The sequence below is a fragment of the Mirounga angustirostris genome, unplaced genomic scaffold, assembly GCF_029215605.1.
Source record: "Mirounga angustirostris isolate CCGP_5_RB_7025 unplaced genomic scaffold, mMirAng1.0.hap1 SCAF_5, whole genome shotgun sequence".
Taxonomy (NCBI): domain Eukaryota; kingdom Metazoa; phylum Chordata; class Mammalia; order Carnivora; family Phocidae; genus Mirounga; species Mirounga angustirostris.
In genome coordinates, this window is record NW_026991713.1 from 47,728,055 (window position 1) to 47,753,551 (window position 25,497).

The 25,497-nt window shown below is 36.0% G+C and overlaps 1 protein-coding gene across 3 annotated transcripts in view; it reads right to left on the minus strand.

Annotated features, from left to right (window-relative positions):
• The window catches only part of NUP107 (nucleoporin 107), a 49,620-nt gene that overhangs the window by 22,123 nt on the left and 2,000 nt on the right, over window positions 1-25,497 (minus strand). Inside the window, exons 2-12 of one of the 3 annotated variants that reach the window (XM_045873011.2) lie at window positions 24,981-25,072; window positions 24,404-24,490; window positions 23,496-23,611; window positions 20,583-20,727; window positions 15,994-16,097; window positions 12,448-12,575; window positions 11,473-11,521; window positions 7,340-7,411; window positions 6,865-6,953; window positions 5,098-5,176; window positions 3,489-3,602 (exon numbers count right to left, since the gene is read on the minus strand). In XM_045873011.2, the coding sequence (XP_045728967.1) occupies window positions 3,489-3,602; window positions 5,098-5,176; window positions 6,865-6,953; window positions 7,340-7,411; window positions 11,473-11,521; window positions 12,448-12,575; window positions 15,994-16,097; window positions 20,583-20,727; window positions 23,496-23,611; window positions 24,404-24,490; window positions 24,981-25,072 (1,075 nt within the window). The remainder of the gene's footprint in view (window positions 1-3,488; window positions 3,603-5,097; window positions 5,177-6,864; window positions 6,954-7,339; window positions 7,412-11,472; window positions 11,522-12,447; window positions 12,576-15,993; window positions 16,098-20,582; window positions 20,728-23,495; window positions 23,612-24,403; window positions 24,491-24,980; window positions 25,073-25,497) is intronic. The other 2 variants (XM_054506939.2, XM_064590922.1) reach the window with 2 other exon arrangements.

Genomic DNA, 25,497 nt, shown 5'->3' on the forward strand with positions numbered 1-25,497 from the left:
CCCCCATTTAGTTCATATGTTTTGGGTAAGATCCTATGATCCCACCTCTGAACTCTAAGATTAGGGATGTGACCTAGTAAGAATCACTCCTAGGGCTCTTGCTGGAGATAGTGAGAAGGAAACACACTCCTTCTGCTGGAATTGCTAGCTGGCAGAAGGATGTAAGCCTGGGGCTGCTGGGCCATCACTGACATGAGGAGTGGCTTCTTGAGAATGAAGCCACAGAGAGAGGGACAGAGCCAAGAGCCTGGGAAAGAGATGGTATCCTAGGGACATCCTTTGAATCCCTGGATCCCACTTAAAACCAGATATAACCCTCTATACTTCCCTGTTCCATAACCAATCAATTCCTCCCTTGTAAATAACCTGAGTTGGGTTTCTATCACTTGAACCTAGAGAACCCAATTAATATGACCAGTTAAAGAATATCCTACCCCAAACATCATTCTAGATTTGTTGCTATTAAAAATTATAAATGTAGTAACATGGAAAAATGTTTTGATATGCTATCTAAAAAAGGATAAAAACTGTATATAGAATCTTGAAAACATTTTTCTAATCAAAATAAATCAGATACAAAAGAACAAATATTGCATGATTCCACTCACATGAAATAGCTAGAATAGGAAATTCATACAGAGAGAGAGTAGATTAGAGGTTGCTAGGGGCTGAGGGAAGGGAGAAATGGGGAGTTATTACATAATGGTTACAGAGTTTCTGTTTGGGTTGCTGAAAAGGCTTTTGGAAACATAGTGATGGTTTCACAAAATTGTAAATGCAATTAGTGGCACTGAAATGTACACCAAAAATGGTTAAAATGACAAAATGTGTTATATATATTTTACCACAATGGAAAATAAATGCATAATGCAATGTATCAAAACTAGTGACTTGTATATTTTAAATACAAGATAAAGGATGAATTATATGGTATGTGAATTATATCTCAATAAAGTTGTTAAAAAAACCTCAATGTATTATACTATGATTATGATGATGTTCAAAAGAGGTACAAAAGAAAGGTCTTATCAAAAGATAATAAACACAAGTGCCGGCGAGGATGTGGAGAAAAGGGAACCCTTGCATACTGCTGATGGGAATGCAAACTGGTGCAGCCACTGTGGAAAACAGTAAGGAGGTTCCTTAAAAAATTTAAAATAGGAAAACCATATGATCCAATAATTCCACTTCTGGGTATTTATCTGAAGAAAACAAAAACACTAACTTGAAAATATATATACACCCCATGTTCACTGCAGCATTATTTACAACAGCCAAGATACAGAAACAACCTAAGTGTTCACTGACAGATAAATGGATAAAAAGATGTGGTACATAGGTATACAATGCCATCTGCACCAACACAGATGGACCTGGAGAACATTATGCTAAGTGAAATAAGTCAGACTAGGAAAAATATCATGTGACCTCTCTTATTACATTTGGAATTAAAAAGGTAAACAACAAAAGCAGCTCATAAATACAGAGAACAGTGGTTGCCAGAGGTGGGGGTTGGGAGAAATGGATGAAGGGGGCCAAAAGGTAAAAGGAAAAAAGAAAAAGAAAAAAAATCTTATTCTCTTGGGCACCTGGGTGGCTCAGATGGGTAAGCGTCTGCCTTCGGCTCAGGTCATGATCCCGGGGTCCTGGGATCGAGTCCCGCATCGGGCTCCCTGCTCAGCGGGGAGCCTGCTTCTCCCTCTGCCTCTGTCTCTCATGAATAAATAAATAAAATCTTAAAAAAAAAAAAAAAATCTTGTTCTCTTGTCAAGTCTTTCTGAGGCTCTAATACTTAGTTTCTTCATATGTAAGGTGAAAATGTTAATAATAATGAGAGTTCTCGTTCATTGAATATTTACTATGAGCCAGACACTGTGCTAGCTACTTCACATGAATTACCTCACTTGATCCTCATATTGACCCAACGAGAGAGGTGCTAATTATGTGCCTGTTTCATAGATGAGAAAACTGGGGCCCAAAGGTGATTAGCTTACTCATGGACACACAGTGAGTAGTAGAGCCAGACTGACCGCACTGTAATAGAATAGGCACTGAACTGGGATCAGAGCCTTGCATTCCAGCCTTGATTATTTCACTAATCCTGTGACCTTGGAAGTCACCCAAGCTCTCTGGGTTTCAGGGTTGTATTATTATTTGCTTGTAAATGGAAACGATGGAAAATACGGACTTTATTGAAGTCCTTGCTATCTCTAAGAAAAAAAAAAGGCAGAAAAAAAAGAGCGCTGTATGTAAATAATAATTATAAAAAACCCCACTATCTGTAGTTACGTAAAGGTAGTGAGATCTTGAGAATTTTTGTTTTTCAAGCCTTCAGTAAGTGATATTTTTGTTTTCTGTTTTTTAAAATACATCCTTATTTGCCACTGTTATTTCCCACATCACCAGGCAGAGGGGCTGGAACTTAAATATTTTCTGAATAAAATAAGTATGTAATAACCACTTCTTTTCTTAATTAAAAAATAAGAATGATGCTTAATAATTCAAGACTTACTACCATAGGAAATTACAATAGTTTGAACTAACATATATCTACCTAAAGAACATCACCAAGAAGACTGCAAAACAGGTGCAAGCTCCCAGGTATCAGACTGTCTCACCTCAAGAGTCAGCCAAGCCATCCAGTAAGCTAATTAGATACTTCACATTCTATACATAAGATTTTAACTATCACAAAAGAGATTTCTAAAAGATTAAAAGGAAGAAGTCTGAGGGCCATTCAAGGGTAAATAGTGTCACCTAGAAAAGCAATCAGGGTCAGATACATTCTTAACTCTTAAAAATCAGAACTAAATGACGCCTGGGTGGCTCAGTCGGTTGAGCGTCTGCCTTCGGCTCAGGTCATGATTCCAGAGTGCTGGGATCGAGTCCCACATCGGGCTCCCTGCTTGGCGGCGAGCCTGCTTCTCCCTCTGCCTGCCGCTCCCCCTGCTTGTGTTCTCTATCTCTCTGTGTGTCAAATAAATAAATAAAATCTTTAAAAAAAAAAAAATCAGAACTAAAAATAACGGGGTTATGCCTAGGGTATGAGGTACAACACAGGGAGGCAAAATTTGACTTCTTAAAAAGAATTTTCTATTAGAGTTGCACAAACAAGAATGCACTGCCTTCTGAAAACGTTCAAACAGAAGGGAGATCCAGAAATACTGTGGAAGAGATTACTGCATCGAGGAGACATACTAGGTGTCACAAAGATCCCTTATAACTTAAAGAGTCTATGATTTTGAAGGGGCACCTGGGTGGCTCAGTCATTAAGCATCTGCCTTCGGCTCAGGTCATGATCCCAGGGTCCTGGGATCAGGCCCCACATCGGGCTCCCTGCTCCGCAGGAAGCCTGTTTCTCCCTCTCCCACTCCCCCTGCTTGTGTTCCCTCTCTCGCTGTGTCTCTGTCAAATAAATAAAATCTTTAAAAAAAAAAAAAAAAGAGCCTATGACTTTGAAACTGAAGAAGCAGGGATATAGGACTTACCTCTTCTGTCATTCCAGCACGGATTAAAGTGAAAAGATACTTGAGTAATCGGACTTCATCTTCTCTATCCAGATCATCAAGGGGCATTTTTTGTCTAATGGGAGCATCTGGGTCCTACGCCCCCCCCAAAAAATCAACGATAAATTCTTTGTACATTTTAAACATCACCAAGAGATGATAAATCTTCTGAGTTTCTATACTGAAATAAATTTATTTACAATTTAGTTAAGTAACAAAGGGAGTGAGAGTATCACAGGTGTCCCGGATAGTCACACGACTGTCTGCTGCCCATTCAAAACAAACTCTGCTGACCCACAAAGGTGCACGCCTAGATCAGGCAAGGCGGTAACACCACTATGGCAGCCTAGCCAGACAATTCTAAAAATGCCACTCACCATTCAAGCTGACATGAGCTGTACTCTGTTGTAGCAATTACACAACCAAGTTAATTCTAAACAGAATTAGGCCTAGATGGAGAATGAGCACAGAGAAAAAACTAAAGGGGAAGTCGACAATACATTCTGTGACTTGAAAATGCTGAGCTGGTACTTTGAGAACATATGGGAAGAGAGCCCATTATGGAACTAAGGCCAAATAAAACACACCGGTGTCCAATAAAAAAATGTTTTAAGAACACATTTCTAGTAAATAAAATCCACCTAAAACAGTTATTCCCACCTACTATTTTTCATAGATAGAACAAAATGTGCCTTTAAACATTTGGGATAACATACTGTCCTCACTCTTGCAGCAAAGAGCTCATGTGATCTTCATGATGAATTTTAAGTGAAAAACTATTTTAATGTGACTCTTATTTCAAATGTTACTAAGTATATGGTATTATGAATATCGATTCAGAAAATAAAGTTCATAATAGGTGAAATAGCTCTTCCACAAATATTTTGCAGACTGATACAATCATTCCTTTTTGGAACACGGTCTCTTTCTGGCAAGAAGGAAATCACCACTTTCCAGATGTTAAGATTAAATGATTTTTGGTTGCTTGCTACAGGGTAATTTAGCTATGATTTATTTCAAGCTCTTCTAGTAGTTACCAAACAATTTTCATCAAAACCACTTTTGTTACTCAATGGAATTCTATCAATTTTTCCAATTGTTACTTATCTCTCTCACTTTTCATTATAAACATTTAGTTCACATGTCTCCACCTGTCACAAAGCTCTACTCCTTTATTTCTACAAGAATTAGACTCCTGTTCTTTTCAAATCTACTGTTATTCCTATTACTCATATCCTAGAATGACCTTTCTAACCTCAAGCTAATTCAAAGGTTTTTTTTCCCTGCTTTTTATATATAAGAGCCTTCATAAATCATCACCTCATAGTTGAAGAGTCAAACTTACTGTAAGACCAAAATAAATTTGTTTTTACAGCTGGCAAATCACTTTCGCTACCTTCTTTTACAATTTACAAATCAGGGGTCATAGATATGTTCAAATACATTCCATCAAATTCAAATGCAACTGAGTAGTTTGAGTTAAATGGTATATGCAAACCTTTGGGAAACCAAAACAAGGATCTGTGTGAAAGAAAATTCTCAGCCTTTAAAAAACAACCTTGAAGACAACTTTCATTTCAATGAAACTTACCAATTCGGTGACAAGGGGACGGACACTTCCTATGTAAGAAGGTAGCTGCCGCTGTTTCAGGGTATGTAGGGTATTTTCCCTGCAAGAAAAAGCACAAAAGTTTTTACAACAGTAATTTTAGTAGGTTTATTTAAGACAATAAAATCAAGTCAAAGTAAGAAAAAGTACAAACACAGAAAAACATGCAAAAATGCTAAACAGAAAGAGGTATTTTAACTCAGATGACTAATGATGCTGAACATGTTTACATGTCTTTATTGGCCATTCATCTCTCCGCTTTTGTGAGGTACCTGTTCAAATCTTTGCCCTTTTTTTTTTACTGCATTATCCTTTTATTATTGAGTTGTAGTTCTCTATTGGCTACAAGTCTTACACGTTTCTTCCAGTGTGTGGCTTGCTCCCTTTTATTTTCTTAATGATGTCTTTAATGAGAAGTTATTCACTTTGATGAAGTCCAATCAATTTTCCCCAATTATTGCTTCCTATGACCTAAGAAACTCTTGCCTATCCCAAGTCACAAAGATGTTCTCCTATGTTTTCTTCTAAAAGCTCTGTGGTTTTAGCTTTCGTGATCCATCTTGAATTAAATGTTGGGTATGGTGTGAGGGAGGTGTCAAGGTTGACCTTTTTTTGCATCAATACCCAGTTTTTTCTGCATGGTTTGTTGAAAAGACATTCATTCCCCCCACTGGACTGCTTAATGCCTTTATTGAACACCAACAGACCATCTAATGTGGGTCTGTTTTTGGGTTCTATATTCTGTTCCACTGATCGGTAAGAAAAGGAGACTAACCATAAAAAATGTGCAAAAAAATCCTTAAGGCATTTTACCTTAAATTTTTAAATTTTAAATGAAAATTTCTTTTTTCAGAAAATTCGTAACTCCTCGAGATTTAATTTTTAACAAACACTGAATAGCACTAATTTCCTAGTTAAGCAGAGAAAAGCTATAACAATGGACTTGCAGACTTTGTACAGGTGTAACTGGAACACCATCTGAACTTTTTCTTCAAGACTTGAAATAAACTGTCCCTTTAACTTAGGCATGCTGTTTCGTTTCAAGATCCTACAATAATTTAGAAGGATTAAAGCATTAACGACCAAAGTTTTTTTAAAAAAATCACAAGTAGCTGGAAACATAGCTGAAGTATCTTCTTGATGATCGAATTACAATTATTAAGAAAATATAGCCAGTTAACTGTTTGAAAACACAAATCAGACCATGTCATTATTCTATTCTCAAGGTTTTCTATCACATACAGAATAAAGTCCCACAGCCTTACCCTGGGCTGCCTATAAAGGTCCTAGAGGATTTGACCCTCTTCAATCTCATTGCCTACCATACTTTTCTTTGCTGTGTTCACACTGGCCTCCTTGTGTAAATATTCTACATTTTCTGGATCTTTGCAGTTTCTGTTTCTGCCTACAACACTTGTCGCCCAGATGTTTGCATGTTTTGCCTCCTCTCACTCACTACTTGTTACTTCCTTAGAGAGGTCTGCTCTGATTACCTCTTCTATTTAAAACTGTACCCACTGTCATCCTCTATCTATTAACTCCGACTCTTTTTTTCAAAGCTCTACTTACCCAACAGGCTAAATATTTGTGGTCTAACTCTCTTAAAGAATTATAACGCTTTACATAAAGGCAGAGTTTTTATCTGTTTTGCTGACAGACTGAATAAGCAGTAAGAACTGAATAAATATTGTTGAAAGATAAACAAAACCAATGTTGAGTGACTTTAAGAATAAATGTTTAGTAACTTACCAATACACTGATTTTGCATAAAACTCAATATTATCAGAAAAATCTCCAATTTCATCTTTGGCAATGCTCTCTAGCCAATCCACCACCAGCTAGGAAAGAGAGAGAAAAAAAAAGAGTATTAACTATAAAATCTGTCAGTGTTTTATTTGAAGTGGTACTTACATCCTTAATTCAAAAAAGGTTTGTTTAAAAAAATACCAACAATTTTTCCAACCATTTTTTACTTTTTTAAGATATACAAATATGGCAAAAGAATGAAATGTTCTATACAATTCTTAAAAGGCTATTCCTGCAAATACTAGGGCCATTATTCAAAAACTGAAGAACAAGGTTCTTAATGCCTTTTAATTACAAGTGAAAGATCAAAAAGAAAAAAATTTTTAATGTTTTAAACTTAAAAAAGTTTCAGTTCTCTGTATGTCATTTACCTTTTTTCCATGTTTCATAAAAAAACATTTCAAAATTCTAGTCATACCTGACTTTGGCGGACAAGTGAATCTCGCTGAAATAATGCTTCCACCACCACTTTCTCACTGGCATTAAGAGCCTATTAAAAAAATTATTTGAAGGAAAGAAAAAAAAAGATGTTCTAAGAATATTATTTTAAAGTGAATCTGACATAATTATATTTAATTACCCATAAACATTTAACCATACAACAAATCTGGATATTCATGTTTCAAAAATTTTCCTAAGTAAATTTCAAACTGCTACATCAATTTGCAGCTGCTCTTACTTGATACTTTAATTCTTTGGCTACACTCGGAATTTTAACACGGGTCCCCAGAGGTGGTGTTGTGGGGAAAAATAAAACATAGGACAAAATGAAACAAACAAAAAAGTCTTAATAAAGGGCAGTATGTAGTCATGTGACATATCAGAAAGTGAACATTTAAAAACTTTAAACTCTTTTCACTTTACATAGCAGAAGTTGATAGGTAATAAAACTTAACAATCCAAGGGTCTTAAGATTGACTTTAAAAGCCAACTTCACATAAATATTAGCAAGTAATATTAAGCAGTATATCAAAAGGTAAGATATTGTGACCAGTAGAAGCATGGGTCAAATCTATTAATTAATCCATCTTATTTGTGGGTTAAAGGAAAAAGCAACATGAACATCTTGATAGATGCCAAATGTCACTTGATAAAAATATCTTCATAAATTAGAAATAGAAGAATGTTTTGTCAATATAATAGACTATCTAGTTGAAATCTATAGCAAATGATAACTATAGAGAGACATTCCTTCAAAATTGAGAAGATGGGGCACCCGGGTGGCTCAGTTGGGTAGGCATCTGACTTTGGCTCAGGTCATGATCTCGGGGTCCTGGGATTGAGTCCCACATTGGGCTCCATGCTCAGTGGGGAGTCTGCTTGTCCCTCTTCCTATGCCCCTCTCCCCCTGCTTGCACTCTCTCTCTAATAAATAAAATCTTTAAAATTAAAAAAAAAATAAAATTGAGACGGTGAAAAGAATTCCTGTCAATTATTCAACTTTACTTAGAAGTTCTAACTAATATGTAAAACCAGAAAAAGAACTAAGTAGTAATAAGTATGGAATAAACATCAAAGTCATCACTATTTATAGACTGGAATGAAACAGTGTTTATAGGGGCACCTGGGTGGCTCAGTCATTAAGCATCTGCCTTCAGCTCAGGTCATGATCCCAGGGTCCTGGGATCAAGCCACACGTCAGGCTCCCTGCTCTGCGGGAAGCCTGCTTCACCCTCTCCCGCTCCCCCTGCTTGTGTTCCCTCTCTCGCTGTGTCTCTCTCTGTCAAATAAATAAAATCTTAAAAAAAAAAGAAATAGTGTTTATAGAGTGAATAAATTAAAAGATTGAAAAGATATTAAAAATATTTTAGGTGAAAGAGCAGATTAACAGACATGTATGACTGAAACCATTTACTATAAAAATGTTTATTTTCTCCTTTTCTGATGTATTTATAGTTGTTTCAAACATGAATTACTTTTATAATCAGAAAATAAAAAGCAATTAAACCCCAAAAGGCTACCTGGTCTTTATGATTTTAAAGGCATATTTTTACGTAGTTTCCATGTTCTTCAAACAGATTATGAAAAAATTATGGGAGATTTATGATCTTGTTCTGGAGAGCTAACATAATACACCAAAACTGGATGAGGATAAGTCACAAAAAAAGAAAATACATTTGCAAAAGTTCTCAATATTAGCTAATAAAATTTAGTAGTATATTTAGGAATATATGATAACAGAGTTTATCCTACTTGAAGATAACTCAACATTAGGAAAATGCAAGCCATTACATTAATAAATAAAGCAGATATTCATGGAAGCTAAAACATATCTGATTGCGTTCAATACCCATCCCAACTCTTAGCTAGTTAAGAGGAAAAAAAAAAAAGCAAAACCCTTAATCTGCAATAAAACAAAAGCATTCTTTTTTTTTTTTTTTTAAAGATTCTATTTATTTATTTGACAGAGAGCAAGAGACACAGCGAGAGAGGGAACACAAGCAGGGGGAGGGGGGAGTGGGAGAGGGAGAAGCAGGCTTCCTGCCGAGCAGGGAGCCCAATGCGGGGCTCGATCCCAGGACCCCGGGATCATGACCTGAGCCGAAGGCAGACCCTTAACGACTGAGCCACCCAGGCACCCCAAAACAAAAGCATTCTTATCAAAAGTCAGGAATAAGAAAAAAATGCCTGCTATTACTAATACAATTCAATGCTGTACAGGTGTTCCTAGTCAATGTTATAAGGCAAGTAAAAGAAATGAGATTAGAAGGATTAAAGGAAACTTACGATGTGTAGACAATTACTGCCAATGTAGAAAACTCAATAAAATCAAATGAAAAAACCAGCTGGAGCTAGTAAGAGTTCAGAAAAATGTCTAAATATGAGCTCTACCCACAAATCATTAACCTTCTATTTGACAGTAATAACTAATTAGAAAATATAAGGACAGAGAGTCCCTTCACAATAGGATTTATACAGACTTTTATAGAGAAAAGTACAGGTTTATATAAACTATAAAAAAATCTAAATAAATGGAGGGGGTGGAGGGTTGGGGTAACTAGGAGATGGACATTAAGGAGGGCACGTGATATAATGAGCACTGGGTAATGAGCACGTGATGTAATGAGCACTGATGAATCACAGACCTGTATCTCTGAAACCAATAATACATTACATGTTAATTTAAAAAAATCTAAATAAATACAGAGATATGCTATGGTCATAAACAGATTCAACATGTAAAGACGTCATTTCTCCCGAAATTTACAAATTCAATACCACTTCAATAAATATCCCAACAGGGCTTAAAAAAACTTGAAAATTGTAAAGTTAGCTGGAAAAAAGTGTGCAAAAATGTATTTCTAAATGAGGAGGGAGACTTACCTTGCCAAATATCAAAACTTCTGAATTACAGACTTAGTTATATAATACTGGTTTTTAAATGAATCAATCAATAAAAGAGAAAAAAGACCTACGTATAAATATGATAAATACATTTGTTTGATAAGTGGTGTTGGACTAAATGGATATCCATTTGAAAAAAATTAAATCTCTTTCTTACTTCAGAGACAAAATTACTCCAGGTGAATTCCAAGAAAATAAGATTTGGGGTTAGAAGAGAACACTGGAGAATATTTTAAATAGGTAGGAAAGGCCTTCCTTAATAAGACACAAAATAATGAATGACAAAGGAAAACCTGACAGATGTGAGCACATAAAAATCGAAATGTCTGCTTAACAAAGACCCCTTAAGCAAAGTTGAAAGACAAGTAACAGAAGACTATCTTTAACATATACAAGAGGAAACAATAATTGGAAAATGAGCAAAGAATATGAATATAGAATTTGTATTAAGAATATTAATGCTTAAGAATGAAGAACACTCCACCTTGCTAACGATCAATGATCTGCATATTAAAGTAACACACTTTCCCTCCAATTGGCAACATCAAATGATTGATATTAAACATCTTCACCCACCGTCAGTACATTCCATTGGGAAGGTAATATGATAATTTCTATCAAACTTTGACCCAACAATTTCACTTCTAGAAATGTAGAAAATTTTGGAATATACAGATAAATATGAAAAATGCTCATAGCATTACTGATTGCTATAGCAGAAATACTGGAAATAACCTAAATATGTCCATCAGAATGTCTGAAAAAATTATGGTTCACTTACACTCTGGCATACTATAAAAAAATAAGGTAAATCTACATGAACTGACATTAAAAAAAATATTGAATAAAAAGAAACTCAGTATAATGTATAAATGAAATCATACTATACATTAAAAAAACTATGTGTACATATAAACATATAAGGATACACAGAAAAGTATCTGGTAGCAAACTCTTAGACTGAAGAGTAAGGGAGATAAAAGAGGACTTTTACCTTTTACTGTAATATAAATTGGTATTTGATCATTTTATGAGATTGTTACCTTTTATTTGTAAAATTTTTAGTATATGTGCTGCCGAAGCGAGCACTTATTTGTAAAATTTTTAAAATGAAGAAACTCAAGATGGTCAAAAACCAAATTCTATTACTAAAAACCATTTTAATTTTTAAATATTTATAGAGGAAAAAATTAATCTTAAGCTTACCATAACTGCAAAAGTATTTTCCTCTTCTAATGCAGACTGTACTCTGTCTCTGAGGAAAAATAACACAAAATGAAAAAGCCTTAATTTATATATGAAATCACTTTTTAAACTACATATATACACAAACCTGCATTCTACCCAGCATAAACGAATGAGTTTCCAATCAAACTTAATCATTCTTTAACAACAAAGTTACAAGTAATACCTTCTGGATCTGATATTGAGACCTGAACAAGACCAATATTAAAAATACACACTGCAAAAAGTTTTTCTTGGCTACCTACTAATGGAGACACCTAACCTTTTAATATAATGTTTTCACATGGCAAAAATTAAATAATCTGATTTTCTTTCAAGATTTTCTCATCACGATGAAAAAGCAACAGAATAAGAGCCAAAGCTACTGAGCATCTGAGAGAAGGAAAATGTGGTTAACTTCTTTCAAAGTGCCGCTTGACATGAAGTCTGTTTTTCAGTTCTTTTTCTTTTTTTTTTTTTTTTTAAGATTTTATTTATTTGATAGAGAGAGACACAGTGAGAGAGGGAACACAAGCAGGGGGAGTGAGAGAGGGAGAAGCAGGCTTCCCACTGAGCAGGGAGCCCAATGCGGGGCTCGATCCCAGGACTCTGGGATCATGACCTGAGCCGAAGGCAGATGCTTAACGACTGAGCCACCCAGGCGCCCCTCAGTTCTTTTTCTTATCTACCATCTCCTAAGTATTGAAGTACTTTCACCACTTTCCTTAAATCGTTATACATATATTCTTGGGAGCTACCAGCTTTATGACCTAGTATTTCCCTCTTCCCTCCTAGCTCACCCCGGACAATGATCTAATGACAAGGCATTCGAAATGATAAATATCATAAACAGCAGAACCGATTTCCAAACACATCCTACTTTTAACTTCTAAATTAATTTGCCTACTGGTTACTGTGTGTTTATTTCCCTGATGAGTCAGCCCTACACAACCTTACCTGTACAAAGAAGCCAGCAGCCTCCACGTGACCATCTCCTGCTGAAGAAGCCAGAGCATACTGGCTGTTTTTGAGAACTTCTGAAGTCCAGGTGTTGCTCGGCTCACTATTTTACTCAGTATATTCACCTGACGTAAAAACACAGCGGTAAAGAGGTTTTCTATCATTCTGAGTCATAACTTTGTATTCTTCAACTGCAGGGTGCTAAAACTAAATATATACATGTATAATACACACACACACACACACTGTTATTATAAATTGTTCCTGCCTATCTATTGCCTTTTTAAATTGAATGCAATATACCATTCCCACTAGAAACAGCCTGTGAAGTAAGGTATGTTTATGTGAGTACATATGCAAAAGTTTTAACATACTCTAGATTTCAGATTCAACAATAACAGCCACGGGTGTATTTTTTTCTTCTTGTTTATACTAAAAAAAGCTAAATCTAACGTATACCTGACAAAATCATAACATAAACTAACAGCACAGCAATGAAAATTAAAAATAAGATACCTTCAAATTATGCCTGAAAAATTAGTATCATATAACAAATCAAGAAAAACATTTTAAGATTGGTACTGAGGGGTGCCCGATGGACTCCGTCAGTTGGGCGTCTGACTCCTGATTTCAGCTTGGGTCATGGTCTTGGACCCCTAGTCAGGCTCCATGCTACAAGTGGAGCCTACCTGGGATTCTCTCTCCTCTCCCCCCGCCCATCCTCCTCATCCACCCCAACCCCACGGGCAAGCACTCTAGCTCTTATTAAAAAAAAAAAAAAAGATTGGTACTAAAAAATTGTCATTTCTAGCCAAAATTTAACCAAAGTCCTTCCTTGTTCTAAAACAGTAGTTCTTAACCTTTTTCAGGTTGAGGCATGTGTGAAAATCTAATGAAAAGTATGGATGTTCTCCCCAGAAACATACACAAAATTGTTTATCAGAAAGCCTAAGGACATAGGGTAAAGGAAACCTTTCTCAAAGGTTATGAATAGTACTTCCTTATCTTATCAAGGGGAACTAGGAAACAGCATCGCTCTCATTCAGAACATGAAGAATCACTACCACCACAATTTCTCCCTCCCTTTAAAAGTATTCATGAAGTAATGGTCCTTTTATCTTAAGGGCAAGGTTTAATAAAAATGTTATCTGTACTTCTCATTATTAAATTTTCTATTGGAATCCTAACTCCAGTAATTCACTGATTATTATTGTTTTTTTTAATTTAATGAAGCTACTGCTTTTATAATGGAACAATTCAGAGACTGATTATTGAAACAATATTAAATGCTCAAAAAATATTGGCTATTATTATTTTAATTATTCTTAAATGCAATAGTTATTTGAAGTCCTTTTTTTTTCTTTTTAGTTTATTTATTTATTTTTTTAGTAAACTCTACACCCAGTGTGGGGCTAGAACTCATGATCCCAAAGTCAAGAGTTGCATGCTTTTCCGGGGCGCCTGGGTGGCTCAGTCGGTTAAGCGGCTGCCTTCGGCTCAGGTCATGACCCCAGGATCCTGGGATCGAGCCCCGCATCGGGCTCCCTGCTCGGCGGGAAGCCTGCTTCTCCCTCTCCCACTCCCCCTACTTGTGTTCCCTCTCTCCTGTCTCTCTCTCTGTCAGATAAATAAATAAAATCTTAAAAAAAAAGAGTTGCATGCTTTTCCAACTGAGCCAGCCAGGTACCCCTTTTCCTTTTTTTTTTTTTTAAATAGACTTAATTTTTTTGTAGGCGCCTCAGTGGCTCAGTTAGTTAAGGAGCCAACTCTTGGTTTCAGCTCAGGTCACGATCTCAGGGTCGTGAGACTGAGCCCCGTGTCAGGCTCCATGCTCAACATGCGGAGTCTGCTTGAAATTATTTCCCTTTCCCTCTCCTCTTCCCTCTGCTCTTCCCCCAGCTCATGTGAGCACTCTCTCTCTAAAATAAATAAAATAAACAAATAAAATAAAATAGACAATTTTTTCAAGCAGTTTTAGGTTCACAGCAAAATTGAGTAGAAAGTACAGAGTTCCCATTACTTTCTGGCTTCACATACAACTCCAGCACTTACTATGAATATGAATATCCAGCACCAGAACAGAACATTTGCTACAGCAATCAATGACTAACACTGACCTGTCCTTATCTCCCAAAGTCCATAGCTTATATAAGGGTTATTTATTTGTCACAGAGAGAGAGAGGGAACACAAGCAGGGGGGGAGGCAGGCACAGGGAGAAGCAGGCTCCCCGCTGAGCAAAGAGCCCGATGTGGGACTCGATCCCAGGACCCTGGGACCATGACCTGAGCCAAAGGCAGACGCTTAACCAACTGAGCTACTGAGGCGTCCAACTGGTGTTGTATATTCTACGGGTTGACAAATGTATGACAGGTATCCACATTATAATCTCATACAGAGCAGTTTCACTCCTCCAAAGACCCATCCACTTTTCATGCTCATTTTCCCCATCCCCAGGCGACCACAGGTCTTTTTACTCTCTCCAAGTTTTGCCTTTTCCAGAATGTCATATAGTTGAATTCATACAGTATGTAGCCTTTTCAAAGTGGTTTCTTTAGCTTAATAATATACATTTAGGGTTTATCCTTGTCTCTTCATGGCTTGATGGCTCATTTCGTTTTAGCGTCAAACAATATTCCATTTTCTAGCTGTACCATGGTTGATTTATCCATTCACTTACTAACGGACATCTTGGTTGCTTCTAAGTTTAGGCAATTATGAAGAAAGCTGCTATAAACATCTATAAGCAGATTTTTGTGTGGGCATATGTTTTTAACTTATTTTGGTAAATACCAGAGTATGAATGTTTGTTGAATCATATGATAAGAGTATGTTCAGTTTTGTAAGAAACCGAGAAACTGTCTTCTAAAGCGGCTGTATCATTTTGCATTCCCACCAACAATGAATGAGAGTTACTGCTGTTCTACATCCTTGCCAGCATTTGGTGTTGTTAGTGTTTGGGATTTTTGCTATTCTAATAGGTGTACAGTGACATCTCATTGTTTTGATTTGCAATTCCATAATGACAAATTATGTTGAACATTTTTTCATATGCTTATTTGCCATCTGTGTATCTTCTCTGGTGTGGTTTCTACTAACATATTTTGTATTGTTATTTTTTTTTAAGTAGGCTCCATGCCCAGCATGTAGCCCAACGTGGGCTTGAACTCACAACCCTGAGATTAAGACTGGCACTGAGACCAAGAGTCGGATGCTTAACCAACTTAGCCACCCAGGAGCCCCACGTCCATTTTTTTAATTGGACTGTTCATTTCCTAATTATTGGATTTTAAGAGTTCTTTGTATATTTTGGATTTTCCTTTTTTTAAAGCAGCAGAATCCTTCTGTTCCCAAAGAAATCTTATCTGGACCTTCAATATGCAAAAAGCAGAGCTGCTCTGGCTAACCTCCCAACCATGGCACCCCTGCCACTACTCCTAAGATATCCCCCTTAAATACAGTATGGAAATTCATAGGTTGAGGCTGTTCAAAACACTAAGAGTACTGAAGTTTGACCAAGTTAACTTGGTGTGAAGTTAACTTACCTGACAACTACAAATGTTTTCATACTCTTCTACAAGGTCAAAAACTGTAGATGAAGAGTGCTTTAAGAAAGACTGCAGGAAATCAGAAAACATACTCATGGATGCTAGAACACATCAAAAAGAAAAGGAACAAAAGTTAAGTGACATACTCCTGGGTAATTCTGTTTCTTTGAAAACTTAAAAATACAGCTACACATCCTTTTTTTTTTTCTTACTCCTGTATTTTCTTAAAAATTGTAACTGTGGTAAGATAAATATAACAAATTTTTACCATCTGAACCATTTTTAAGTGTACAGTTCAGTGGCATTAAGTACATTCACACTGTTGTGCAACCATCACCACCATCTACCCACAGAACTCTTCATCTTGCAAAACTACCAATTCAGGATAGCCCAAGCAATCCTAAGAAGAACAAAGCTGGAGGCATCATACTTCTTGATCTCAAACTATACTACAAAGCTTTAGTAATCAAAACAGTATGATAGTGGCAAAGAAACAGAGACACAGACCAATGGAAAAGAGTCCAGAAATAAACTCCCACATGTACAGTCAACTAATATTTGACAGCGGAAGTAAGAATACTCAGTGGGGAAAGGATAGCCTTTTCAATAAATGGTGCTGGGAAAACTGGGTGACCACATACAGAAAAATGAAATTGGACCCTTATCTTATACCACTCATAAAAATTAACTTGAAATGGATTAAAGACTTAAACATAAGACCTAAAACCATAAAACTCCTAGAAAAAAATACAGGCAAAGAGCTCCTTGACATTCGTCTTGGCAACAATTTTTTGGATATGACACCAAAAGTACAAGAAACAAAAGCAAAAGTCAACAAGTGAGACTACATCAATCTAAAATGCTCTGTACAGCAAAAGAAACAATTAACAAAATGAAAAAGCAAACACACAATCTATGGAATGAGTGAAAACATTTGCAAACCATATCTGCTAAGAGGTTAATTCGAAAATACATAAAGAACTCATACAATTCAATAACAACAACAACAAAAAACCCCAGTCTAACTAAAAAATGGGTAGAGGAACTGAATATATTTCTCCAAAGACCTACAAATGGCCAATAGATATATGAAAAGATGCTCCATGTTACTAATCATCAGAAAAATATAAATCAAAACCACAATGAACTTATTACCTCACACCGGTCAGGATGGCTATGATTAATAAGACAAATAATAACTGCTGCAATGTAGAGAAATGGGAACTTTTATGCATATTTTATGCATGTAAACTGCTTCAGTACTACAGAAGAGTATGGAGGTTCCTCAAAACATTTTATTTTATTTTATTTTAAAGATTTTTAGTTATTTATTTGAGAGAGAGAGAATGAGAGAGAGCAAGCACATGAGGGGGGGAGGGTCAGAGGGAGAAGCAGACTCCCCGCCGAGCAGGGAGCCCGATGCGGGACTCGATCCAGGGACTCCAGGACCATGACCTGAGCCGAAGGCAGTCGCTTAACCAACTGAGCCACCCAGGCGCCCCGTCCTCAAAACATTTTAAAAAGAACTACCATATGAAACCATAATCTCACTTCTGCATATATATCCAAAGGAAATGAAAACAGGATATTGAAAAGGTATCTGCACTCCCAGGTTCACTGCAGTATTATTCATAATAGCCAAGATATGGAAACAACCCAAGTGTCCATCACAAGATGAATGGATAAAGAAGTGGTATATACATACAATGGAATATTATTCAGCCATGAGAAAGAAGAAAATCCTGCCCCTTGCGAGAACATGGGTGGACTTTGAGAACGTTATGCTAAGTGAAATAAATCTGACAGAGAAAGACAAATACTATATGGTAACACTTACATATGGAATCTTAAAAATCCAAACTCACAGAAACAAAGCGAACAGTGGTTACTAGGGCTAGGGGGTGAGAAAATTGGAGATGTTGGTCAAAGGGTACAAACTTGCAGTTAGGAGATGAGTAAGTTCTGGAAATCTAATGCATAGCGTTGATTATAGTCAACAAATCTGTATTATATACAGTTCAAAGGTGCTGAGAGACTAGATCTTAAATGTTCTCACCCCAAAAAAGAAATGGTAATTCTGTGATGTGAAGGTATGATGGAGGTGTTAGCGAACACTAATAATCACAGTGCAATATATAAATACATCAATTCAATGTTGTACACCTTAAACTTACACAACGTTACATGTCAATTATATCTCAGTTGGAAAAAAACCCTAAAACTCTGTACCTATTAAATAACTCCATTCCCCTCTTTTCTCTAGTCCCTGACAACCATCATTCTACTTTCTAGGAGCTGATTACTTTTGGTACCTCATATAAATGGAATCATACAGTATTCTTTCGTCACTGGTTTATTTCATTTAGCAAAACATCCTCAAGTTTCATCCATGTTGTAGTATGTGTCTGAATTTCCTTACTTTTTTAATTTTTTTTTTTTAAAGATTTTATTTATTTATTTGAGAGAGAGAGAATGAGAGACAGAGAGCATGAGAGGGAGGAGGGTCAGAGGGAGAAGCAGACTCCCTGCCGAGCAGGGAGCCTGATGCGGGACTCGATCCCGGGACTCCAGGATCATGACCTGAGCTGAAGGCAGTCGCCCAACCAACTGAGCCACCCAGGCGCCCTGAATTTCCTTACTTTTTAAGGTAGAATAATATTCCACAGTATGTAGATAATACATTTATTTATCCATTCATCCATCAACAGACATTTGGGTTGCTTCTACCTTTTGGCTATTATGAACAATGGGGCTACAAACAAGGGTATACAAATCTCTGTGATCCTGATTTCAGTTTTTGGGGGCATATATCCAAAAGTAGAACTGCTGATCATATGGTAATTCTAGTTTTAATTTTTTTTTTTTTTAAGATTTTATTTATTTGATAGAGAGAGACACAGCTAAAGAGGGAACACAGGCAGGGGGAGTGGGAGAGGGAGAAGCAGGTCTCCTGCCGAGCAGGGAGCCCGATGCAGGGCTCGATCCCAGGACCCTGGAATCATGACCTGAGCTGAAGGCAGACGCTCAACGACTGAGCCACCCAGGTGCCCTCTAGTTTTAATGTTTTGAGGAATCGCCATCTGCTTTCCATAGCACTGCACAATTTTACATTCCCACAAATAATGTACAAAGGCTCCAATTTCTCCACATCCTTGCCAACACTTGTTATTTCCTGTTTTTTGTTTTATTTTGTTTTGATTTGGTAGTATCCATCCTAATGGCTGTGAGGTGGTCTCATTTCAGTTTTGATCTGCATTTCCCTAACGATTAGTAATGTTGAACATCTTAACATATGCTTACTGGCCATTTTTATATCTTCTTTGGAGAAATGTCTATTTAAGTCCTTTGCCCATTTTTAAATTTTAAATTGTTTTTTGTTTTGTTGAGCTGCAGTTCTTTCTACATTCTAGATATTAACCTCCTATTGGATATAAGATGTGCAAATATAGTCTCCCATTCTGTGGACTGCCTTTTCACTCTACTGATTGTATCTTTTGATGCATAGAAATGTTAGACTTTTATGTAGTCCAATATATCTATTTTTTCTCTTGTTACCTACAAGTCTTTTAAGAGCCCAAAGGTGTGTTAGGTATTAATCTGATCTGTCAACAATTACTATAAAAATGTGAGCCATATTTTAAAATATCTGAATTGCATTTCAAACACATAACAAGGTAGCTGAGAAAGTTATAACAGATACTAAGACGACATGTTCTACTCAGGGAAAGTATATACACTCTACTAAAGTACTGTATCATATTTAAGGTCTCATCCATTATTCATACTAAAAAACAAACATTTTTTATATTTTATAGATTCAGTATAAAGGATTTCTGAATCACTCAAAATTTAAGTACTTATTACTGGCATATACTATAAGGAAGCAGTGGTTACCACCCTGTTAAGAGAAGGGCTGTAAAATCAAACTTAGTTTCAAATCCTGGTGCCAGTCACTTCCTAGCCAGGTGAGCTTAAGCAGGTCAACCACCATGAGCAGCAATTTCCTTTCCCCCCAGATGGGAATAGTTATTGTAACTCTTTAATGGACCATTAGAAAAGATAATGTTCATGCAGAGGTAAGCACATTGACTCTCACCATTATATGTTAGCTTATGATGATGATAAAGTGAAGAACCTGTGTAATAATGAGTACACACAGACACATGGAAAGCAAACATTTTTTTCCAAAAGGGAATAGTATAACCAATCTAAAACTAGAAAGGTCACGATACTATTTGAAAAAAGCAAATAAACAGCATTAGCATCCACGTCAAAATATGTCAATATTAGATAAAAACTAAACCTCAAGAAAAAGAGATGTTCTTTCAACAGAACAAATGTGAAAAGAATAAAGATATGAGACTTGTCTACTAACCTGACAAGGTATTTACACTGAAGCAAGACGCTCCATCTGAGAACTAAGGTGAGGTTCTCAACCTTCCAGAGCTACTACATCAAATGGCTCAGGCATTACCATAACTAATCAGCTTAAACAAAAATACTTTATAATGACATTCACAAGAGACAGTTTCCTTCATCTTAGTAAAGGTACAGGCTACTTCATTAAAAAGCTCAAAGCCATTTACCAGCTTCACCAGGATCATCCTCACGTAACATGACAGCACTGAGAGTAACATCCTCTGTTACACTGTGGGATTCTGTGTTTGTGAGGGTTCCTGATCGCTGTGATGTGAATGCAGTGGCCCAATTACTGTCATCCAGATTAGTTACCTTAAAAAAAAAAAAAGGAAGATACAGAAAAGTAATGAGCTACTGCCATTAAGGGAATAAAGACTTTAACATTGTTAAATTTTTTTAAACCTATATATGTGTTTTTCACATTTAAGAGATAGCCACAGGCTATTTTGTTAAGGAAATCACAGCTTTCATGACTATTTTCTTCTTTGTACTATGCCATATATATTTTAAAAGCAATAAACACTGCATTTTGTACTATTTAAGCTGATATTAGCAGGTAAAATATGGTGGTCCTACTGCTCTAAGTTCACATCAGTTTTTCACTATTGGGAAATTATACAGGACAAATGACAAATTTATGTTTTTTCAACATATAAATTATAATAAAAGGGATGATGGAGGAACTTACAGATTAAAAGAAGAGACATACCAAGCAAATGCAATGTGTTTATCTTATTTGAAGCCTGATTTAAACAAACCAACTTAAAAAAAAATTGATATAACCGAGGAAATGTGAACATTTAATGAAATATATACAATAATGAAAAAATATATATACAAAATGGATATTTGAAATGATAAAGGAATTACTGTGTGTGTGTATACAGTGTTAGATATGTTGTTGTTTTTTTTAAAGATTTTATTTATTTATTTGAGAGAGAGAGAATGAGAGAGAGCACATGAGAGGGGTTAGGGTCAGAGGGAGAAGCAGACTCCCCGCCGAGCAGGGAGCCCGATGTGGGACTTGATCCAGGGACTCCAGGATCATGACCTGAGCCGAAGGCAGTCGCCTAACCAACTGAGCCACCCAGGCGCCCCAGTGTTAGATATGTTAATAGCACTATGTTAAAGAAATGTATCCTTATGTCTCAGAGATACATATGAAAAAAGCATTTATGAGTAAAGTGGTGTGAAACCTGGGAGTTGTAAAGTAATATAGGGAAAGGCTTGTGGGTGTAGATGAGACAAGATCAGCCATATATTGATAACTGGGCAATGAGAACATGGGGCTTACTCTACTATTTTTGGACATGTCTAAAATGTTTAAAAACATGTCCCTGTTTTTAAAATTCACCTTTATTTAAAATCCATCTTTTAAAAATTGTAACCTTTATTAAAAAAAATTGCCTTTATTTAAAATCTAGGCACAAGCAACAATAAAAATGTATATTTAAACCCAAACATTTTATAATAATCAATACACATTTACTCTGTCCTGGGCTTTAAAACAGTAAGAATTTTACTATTAATCTTGCAGTTCTAAAACAGTAAATAATAAGTTATCTTCTTTTGCTTAAACCCAGATGTAGTCAATTCACTCATGTTTTAAGCAGAATATGGTAAACACTGCCAAAATAAACCAGATTCATATACAGAGCAAAACTGTTCAATGGCTAGATCATTGTTAGACATTAACACTAAAATCTGTAAGACAACAATAAACATGTTAAAGATCAATTTAACCTTTTAAGACAAGGAGAGATTTAACATGCAAAATCATTTTTTTTTTTAATTTAATTTTATTATGTTATGTTAGTCACCATACATTACATCATTAGTTTTTGATGTAGTGTTCCATGATTCATTGTTTGCGTATAACCCACCCAGTGCTCCATTCAATATGTGCCCTCTTTAATACCCATCACCAGGCTAACCCAAACTCCCCCCCCCCCCCAGAACCCTCAGTTTGTTTCTCAGAGTCGATAGTCTCTCATGGTTCGTCTCCCCCTCCAATTTCCCCCCTTTCATTTTTCCCTTCCTACGATCTTCTTTTTTCTTAACATATAATGTATTATTTGTTTCAGAGGTACAGGTCTGTGATTCATCAGTCTTACACAATTCCCCCAGCGCTCACCATAGCACATACCCTCCCCAATGTCCATCACCCAGCCACCCCATCCCTCCCACCCCACTCCCATCCACCACTCCAGCATCTCTGTTTGTTTCCTGAGATTAAGAGTCTCTTATGGTTTGTCTCCCTCTCTGGTTTCATCTTGTTTCATTTTTTCCTCCCTTCCCCTATGGTCCTCTGTCTTGTTTCTCAAATTCCTCCTATCAGTGAGATCGTATGATACTTGTCTTTCTCCAATTGACTTATTTCCAAGCAAAACCATTCTTCAGAAAACACCTAGACAATTTCAAGAGTGTGTAAAAATTCCTGTGCCTTTTTAATAAGCACAGAGGCAAATATAGAAGGACCGTTTTTATATTTTTAGCACTAAATTAGCCATCGTACTCTACTACTCCAACAGAACTCTTCTGTTTCCGTCTCAGATACAATCCTTCCTTTTTCTAGAGGATATTTTAAACACCTAGATCAAGTCAGTCTGTATCAGTTTATATGACATTTCTTCTATTTTCAATACTATACCACGATGATTCCTGAAGAGTGTCTCATCTACTTTTCCCAACATTTTCTCTTTTCTTTCCTTTAATGCATCGTCTCTCTTCCTTATGCTATTCTTCATCCATTACTCTTGGCTTCCTACTGTTTTATGCTTCAAAACAGGGCTCAGCTTTTATAGCTATTAGCAACCCACCAATTATTTCTTTGGATCAGCAGACTATCAGATTAACACATTCTATCTGGATCTAAATGTTTTTGGTGTTGCAGCTTCCATCTATGACATGAGATGCTTCAGGTTTGTTTTCTGAAAGCCTAACCAAAAAATTATTTCAATCTCCATCACCTAGTTACTCTTTTGATGACTATGACTTCAAATCTCACTAAAGGCTTTTCAGCTCAATATCATACTTTTATATGAAGGTGGAAATATTTTCAGCCCTGCTTTCCTACATACCATAGACAGGTTTCCCAAGAACCCTGAAGACTGTGTAAGCCGGGGAGACCTCCCTCCCGTTCCAAGAATGCAGGAAACATCTGGATGCCTTAGTAAGCTTCGGCTGGGTGGAGTAACTACAAATAAGAGGTTAGTAAAAAGAATCTAAAGCGCATGAACATGATCATGAAAACAAAACAATCAAACAGTAAATAACTTTGTTGGTTTTTTTTTTTAATTTTGAAAATTTATTTAAGTAATCTCTACACCCAACATGGGCTCAAACTCACAACCTCAAGATCAAGAGTCACATGCTCTACTGACTGAGCCAGCCAGATGTCCCAATAACTTTGTTTTTAATTATGTAGATTCTAACCAAGTAAATACTTTAAATATTAACATTTCCACGATATGAAGATTTAACTTATTTTTCTAAATTTCGGCTTTTGGTACTACTGAGCCCATCAGGAAAAATTTTTACTGCAAATAGAGATGCTTTTGTTAAAACATAACTGAGTGGTAAAAAAAAAAAAAAAAAAGGACGTGAATAAGTCCATGGATTCTTCATATTCTAATTTTATAAAGCATACTGAAGAGGCCATTTGGTGTACAGGGCATAGCCTCTGAAGTATACAAATCATTGCTTGAACTTTGATTCCATTACTTACATATTTGCTCAGCCATGCTATCCTTACTGAATAGTTTCTCCAAGTCTCACTTTGTTTTGGCAAAAGAGAGATAATACTTACGTTACAGTCATTGTGTATTTATGTAAAGTACGGTACCTTGTACATAGTAACTGCAATCATTATTATTTGTTCTTAATTATTGATATCATAACCAAAGATTATATTTATTATGTGTATTTTAAGTTTTAACCTACAGCTACTATTATTATTATTAAATGCTTTAAAAGCAAAAAACCTTACAAGGTGGTCGAAATGAACTGGGAGTCCGAGGGATAACCTGATTTCTTGGTGTAGTAGTAGCAAAAATTTCATCTTGGGATGGCCGAACTATAGGAAGCATTAAGAAAAGTTTTCCACATAGAAAAGACACCATTAAAGTTCAAATTAACCATATTTACACTATATAAATATGTGAATACATTTTTTTAAGAACAAGGTTTTTATGGCTACCATTTATTCTATGCAAAGAGTAAATAACTCCCTCTACTACTTAATTTCTCAAATATCAGTCTTAGTACTACACATGGTCCTTACATTTCAAATTTTAAAAAAAGATATCTAATCTTAGCAGAAGCTAATGACAATATGATAACAGTAAAACAGAACATCCTTATTTTCGGGGTAACACAAATCTTAATCTCATTGAATTTCAGCATTTAATTTACCAAATAACATATCTGGGGACTTAAAAAACTAATTTCCACAGTACTTTGTTATAATAGCGAGTGTTTAGTATCTCTCATAAAAAGAAAATTCTATAATCCTGATTCCAAGCATATTGCAATTTGTATAACAATACTTAAAATGCAAAGGATACTTAAAACTCTTTTTTGAGCACTCTGTTTCCGTGCAGTCCGAGTCACCTCTGCCTCCCGGATCACAGGGGATGACATCTCTCCATAGCCACTCCTAAAATAGTATCATTAAGTTCATGTGAATGAAATGAGAATGCAGCATCTGCAAAGAACTTTATCATGATTGGAGCAAAGGACCCTGGGTCAGTCAAGGTATAGATCATCCCAGTAGCCAAGTCCTTGAGCTTTTGGTTGACAGTGCTCTTTGTTTCCAAATCTTGCTTATCCTTCAAAGTCCCTCTCAAATTTTTCCTGCACAGGTATCTTTGAGTTTCTAGTACTCAATACGTTATTTTTGCCTATGGAATGATTTCAACACTTGAAATCTATATTATAACACTATTTTACATAATTGCTTCAGGAAGGCAGATCTTTCTTCTGTTAATTTGAGGAGTTCCCTAAAATTGCAGGAACTCTCTCTTAAAAGGATCTTCTGTAGTTTCCAAATGTTTCAAACCGGGGGTACTGTGAAAAATTCTG